Genomic DNA, 3,024 nt, shown 5'->3' with positions numbered 1-3,024 from the left:
TTTAAATTATGCCTCAATCCTTAACATCTTAAGGCTACGTGATTAGGGTTATCAAAACGACTTTTCGTTCGTTTAACAGCTCGTGTTCGGCTCGCTAAGTAAACGAGCCGAACAAGAACACAGTTTTGAGCTCGAAATATAAACGAGCCGAAAACGAGAGCTGAGCTTGAGCTCGCTCGTTTTCGGCTAGTTTACACCCCTAACTAGAAGCCTATAATATTTTCTCAAAGTGGAGGGAGACATTTTCTTTTTTTGGGAAATATTTCTTGTACAGAGGACGGGGGTCATTTCTTACTTAGATGTGGTTTGGTAATTCAGAGCATTAGTCTGTCAACATCCGAAGCACTAAATTAGTAGTTCGTTAATTTTTATTAACTTAGAAAGTTAAACAGCCCAAAGTTAAATAACGGGAAATTAAAACATAAAATTACATTAATTACACGTTAATCTTCCTAAACAATATTAATACTCAACTAATACCAACACCCGCCTAGCTCGGTGTTAATTGTTATCGTGCGAATACGTTCCGGCAAGAGCAGCTAATCTAAACTCAACTTAATCCAGATTATTAACATAAATCACACACTAATCACATATTAATCAGCTCCATATTTGTCATCACATTCCATACAGATAGCCTAACTCCATCATGTAGTAGTAACTGTCCCCATACGCCGTCGTCGCATACATTCCATCCCCCTCATCCATCCCAAACTCCCCCAAATGCGTCGCCGTCGTCATCGAAGAGGTCGGGCTCCCGGCGCCCGCCGCCTCGCCGCCGGCGCCGCCGGCGTCTGAGGTTAGTCTCTTGATCTCTTCCTCCGATTGAACCAGTTTGTCCTTAAGCATCAAGACCTGCCATCATTCAATTTATTTTTCTTAGGTAGAATTCATTTAAATTTTTATTAGTTTTGCCGATATAAAATAATACCCAGTTCTCACTACATTTTATTTTTTATTTTGTTCTTTGACTGTTATTAGTTAAGAATTAGATTTGATTTTCATCAAAAGTTTGTTGAGTGCTATCAATTTAGTTACAGACGTACAGTTGATTTCACCGATCATTAAATAAACAAGACGATCTAGGTTCAAAGTGCGCAGAAAAAACAGTGAAATCGTTATCGAGCAGGCGACCGGGGAATAAAACGGAGAGGATGAATAGGGGACCGTGGTTAGGGTTTAGATTGCGGGATCGGGGAAAATCTGACCTCGCTCTCGAGGCGGCATTTCTCGATCAGAACGGCGTCGTGTGAAGATCTGAGGCGAACGTACTCATCCTCGAGCTGCTTGCTCTTCCAGCGAGCTCGCCGATTCTGGAACCAGACGGCGACCTGTTTAGGATCGAGGCCCAGCTCAATGGCGAGATGAACTTTCCGGCTAGATTCCAGCTTGCGCTCCTTACCGAAGTTCATTTCCAGAAACCTCACCTGATCATCACTCAGCCGCCGTTTCTTTCCCTCACCGGCGACATCCATCTCTCCATCGTCTACGATCTTCATCTTCTTCCTCCGCCGCCGTGCCTTCGACTCACCTGCATCCAGAACCCATTTTAGGCGGCGAAATCTTCGGAGAGAGGATGAAACAGAAATTTAGAGAGAGAAAACCTTGAGGCATTTCGGGGTAGAGTTCGCAGGACGCGAGAGATGTGATCAGAGACTTCTCTTCTTCCATAGAATCGATGGCGATGGAGTCGGCGATTACTTCGTCCTCTCTCTCTCCCCCTCCCCCTCTCTGTAGAGAGAAAGAAAATTCGCTTCTGGTTTCCGGCGTGGGGTGGTGGCCTACGGTGAAGTGGTGGAGGGCTCGAGGCGTATTTATAGTGAGAGAGGTAGTTAAACTGGTCGCGGACATGGAGCAAATTACATGCATGCCATGCCTGAGCCTGTACTATTTTATCTAATTTACCACTGCTGATATTGTATTTTTTAAAATTAAATTATATTGATAATAAATTTAAAATTTGCATGACTCGTGAGCTGGTCTGAGCTCGGCTTAGTAAGTAGCTCGTGAATTGAGCTCGACGAGCTAACAAGCCAAACACAAATTAACCCTGATTCAATTCGTTAGCTCATAAGTTGGTTGCAAGACAGTCTGAGCTGGCTCAATTTCATAGAATATAATTGTTTATACAGATAATTGGCCATGATGGGTTTGTAATAGAATGAATGGGTTTTCTTGGACTGATTCTGAACTTATGGACATTTGAAGAACGCCCCGTGATTCAGGTGTATTTGTAAAGCTCATTTTGTACCACATTAGGTCCTTTAGATTCACATGGCGGATTAGCCTAGTTTATGTAAGTTTCGACTATCACTTTCCTAGTAGCTAATATACTCGTCTAACCAGTCTGTGGAGCTCATCTCAACCAATGATACTTAAGTTTGACAAATTGCCGAAATAAGAATTCATCGTTAAAGAGTTTTAAATATATGCTCCATCGTCATTGATGAGCTGTCTAACATCTGCATTTCGATCTTTTCAGCACGATACGGTTTTTTACAGATTGATAATCAAGGCATTGTTGTTTGATCTGATGAACCTAATGGAGTATGTGTGTTTTTTCATATAAGCATATTAAAAAAATATATGAATGAAATTAAAAAAGAAATCAGGAGAAGAAATATTTATATAAATTTAATTAAATTAAATCTAAAATAATTTTTACATTTATTTTGAGATGAATATAGTATATATTAAACAATAAATTTGAATTATAATAAAAACAAATAAATTCAATAATTTGAAAGCCATTATATCAAAATTATGATCAGAATTTTTTTTTTTCAATTGAATATCTATTTTTGTTTTTTTTTTTATTTTGTGAAAGATCTAAAAAAATAAATTTTAAAAATTCAGTAAAAGTTAATAGTTTTCTAATGCATGGACATATTTAAATTTCAGTGAAAAAGTTTAGGAACAATTTAATTTTATGCAAAAATGAAGGTTGTGGGTTTCACCCGGTGGCCCGCGTTCCTTGCTATTACATTTCCTTCGCTGCCCCCATTCTTTCCTTCGCTGCCCTTT

The 3,024-nt window shown here is 39.3% G+C and overlaps 1 protein-coding gene across 1 annotated transcript; it reads right to left on the bottom strand.

Moving 5' to 3' along the window:
• Positions 1-334: 334 nt before the first annotated feature.
• On the bottom strand, positions 335-1,774 carry LOC110020826 (homeobox-leucine zipper protein HOX12-like). Its single transcript, XM_020719081.1, has 3 exons — positions 1,605-1,774; positions 1,209-1,531; positions 335-855 (listed from the first exon to the last, which is right to left on the bottom strand). Exons 1-3 carry the CDS (start codon positions 1,669-1,671, stop codon positions 619-621), a joined length of 627 nt encoding a protein of 208 aa, XP_020574740.1. The 5' UTR covers positions 1,672-1,774; the 3' UTR covers positions 335-618.
• Between the last annotated feature and the right edge of the window lie 1,250 nt (positions 1,775-3,024).

The sequence above is a fragment of the Phalaenopsis equestris genome, unplaced genomic scaffold, assembly GCF_001263595.1.
Source record: "Phalaenopsis equestris unplaced genomic scaffold, ASM126359v1 Scaffold000107, whole genome shotgun sequence".
Lineage (NCBI taxonomy): Eukaryota > Viridiplantae > Streptophyta > Magnoliopsida > Asparagales > Orchidaceae > Phalaenopsis > Phalaenopsis equestris.
The sequence above is the reverse complement of the archived record's forward strand: the minus strand, read 5'-3'. Positions and strand labels throughout refer to the sequence as shown.

Coding starts and splice junctions, on each gene's coding strand:
- LOC110020826 (XM_020719081.1), bottom strand. CDS start 1,671: ATGGAAGAAGAGAAGTCTCTGATCACATCTCTCGCGTCCTGCGAACTC. Junction 1,532..1,604: donor CTACCCCGAAATGCCTCAAG/GTTTTCTCTCTC, acceptor TTCTGGATGCAG/GTGAGTCGAAGGCACGGCGG. Junction 856..1,208: donor AATGCCGCCTCGAGAGCGAG/GTCAGATTTTCC, acceptor GAATGATGGCAG/GTCTTGATGCTTAAGGACAA.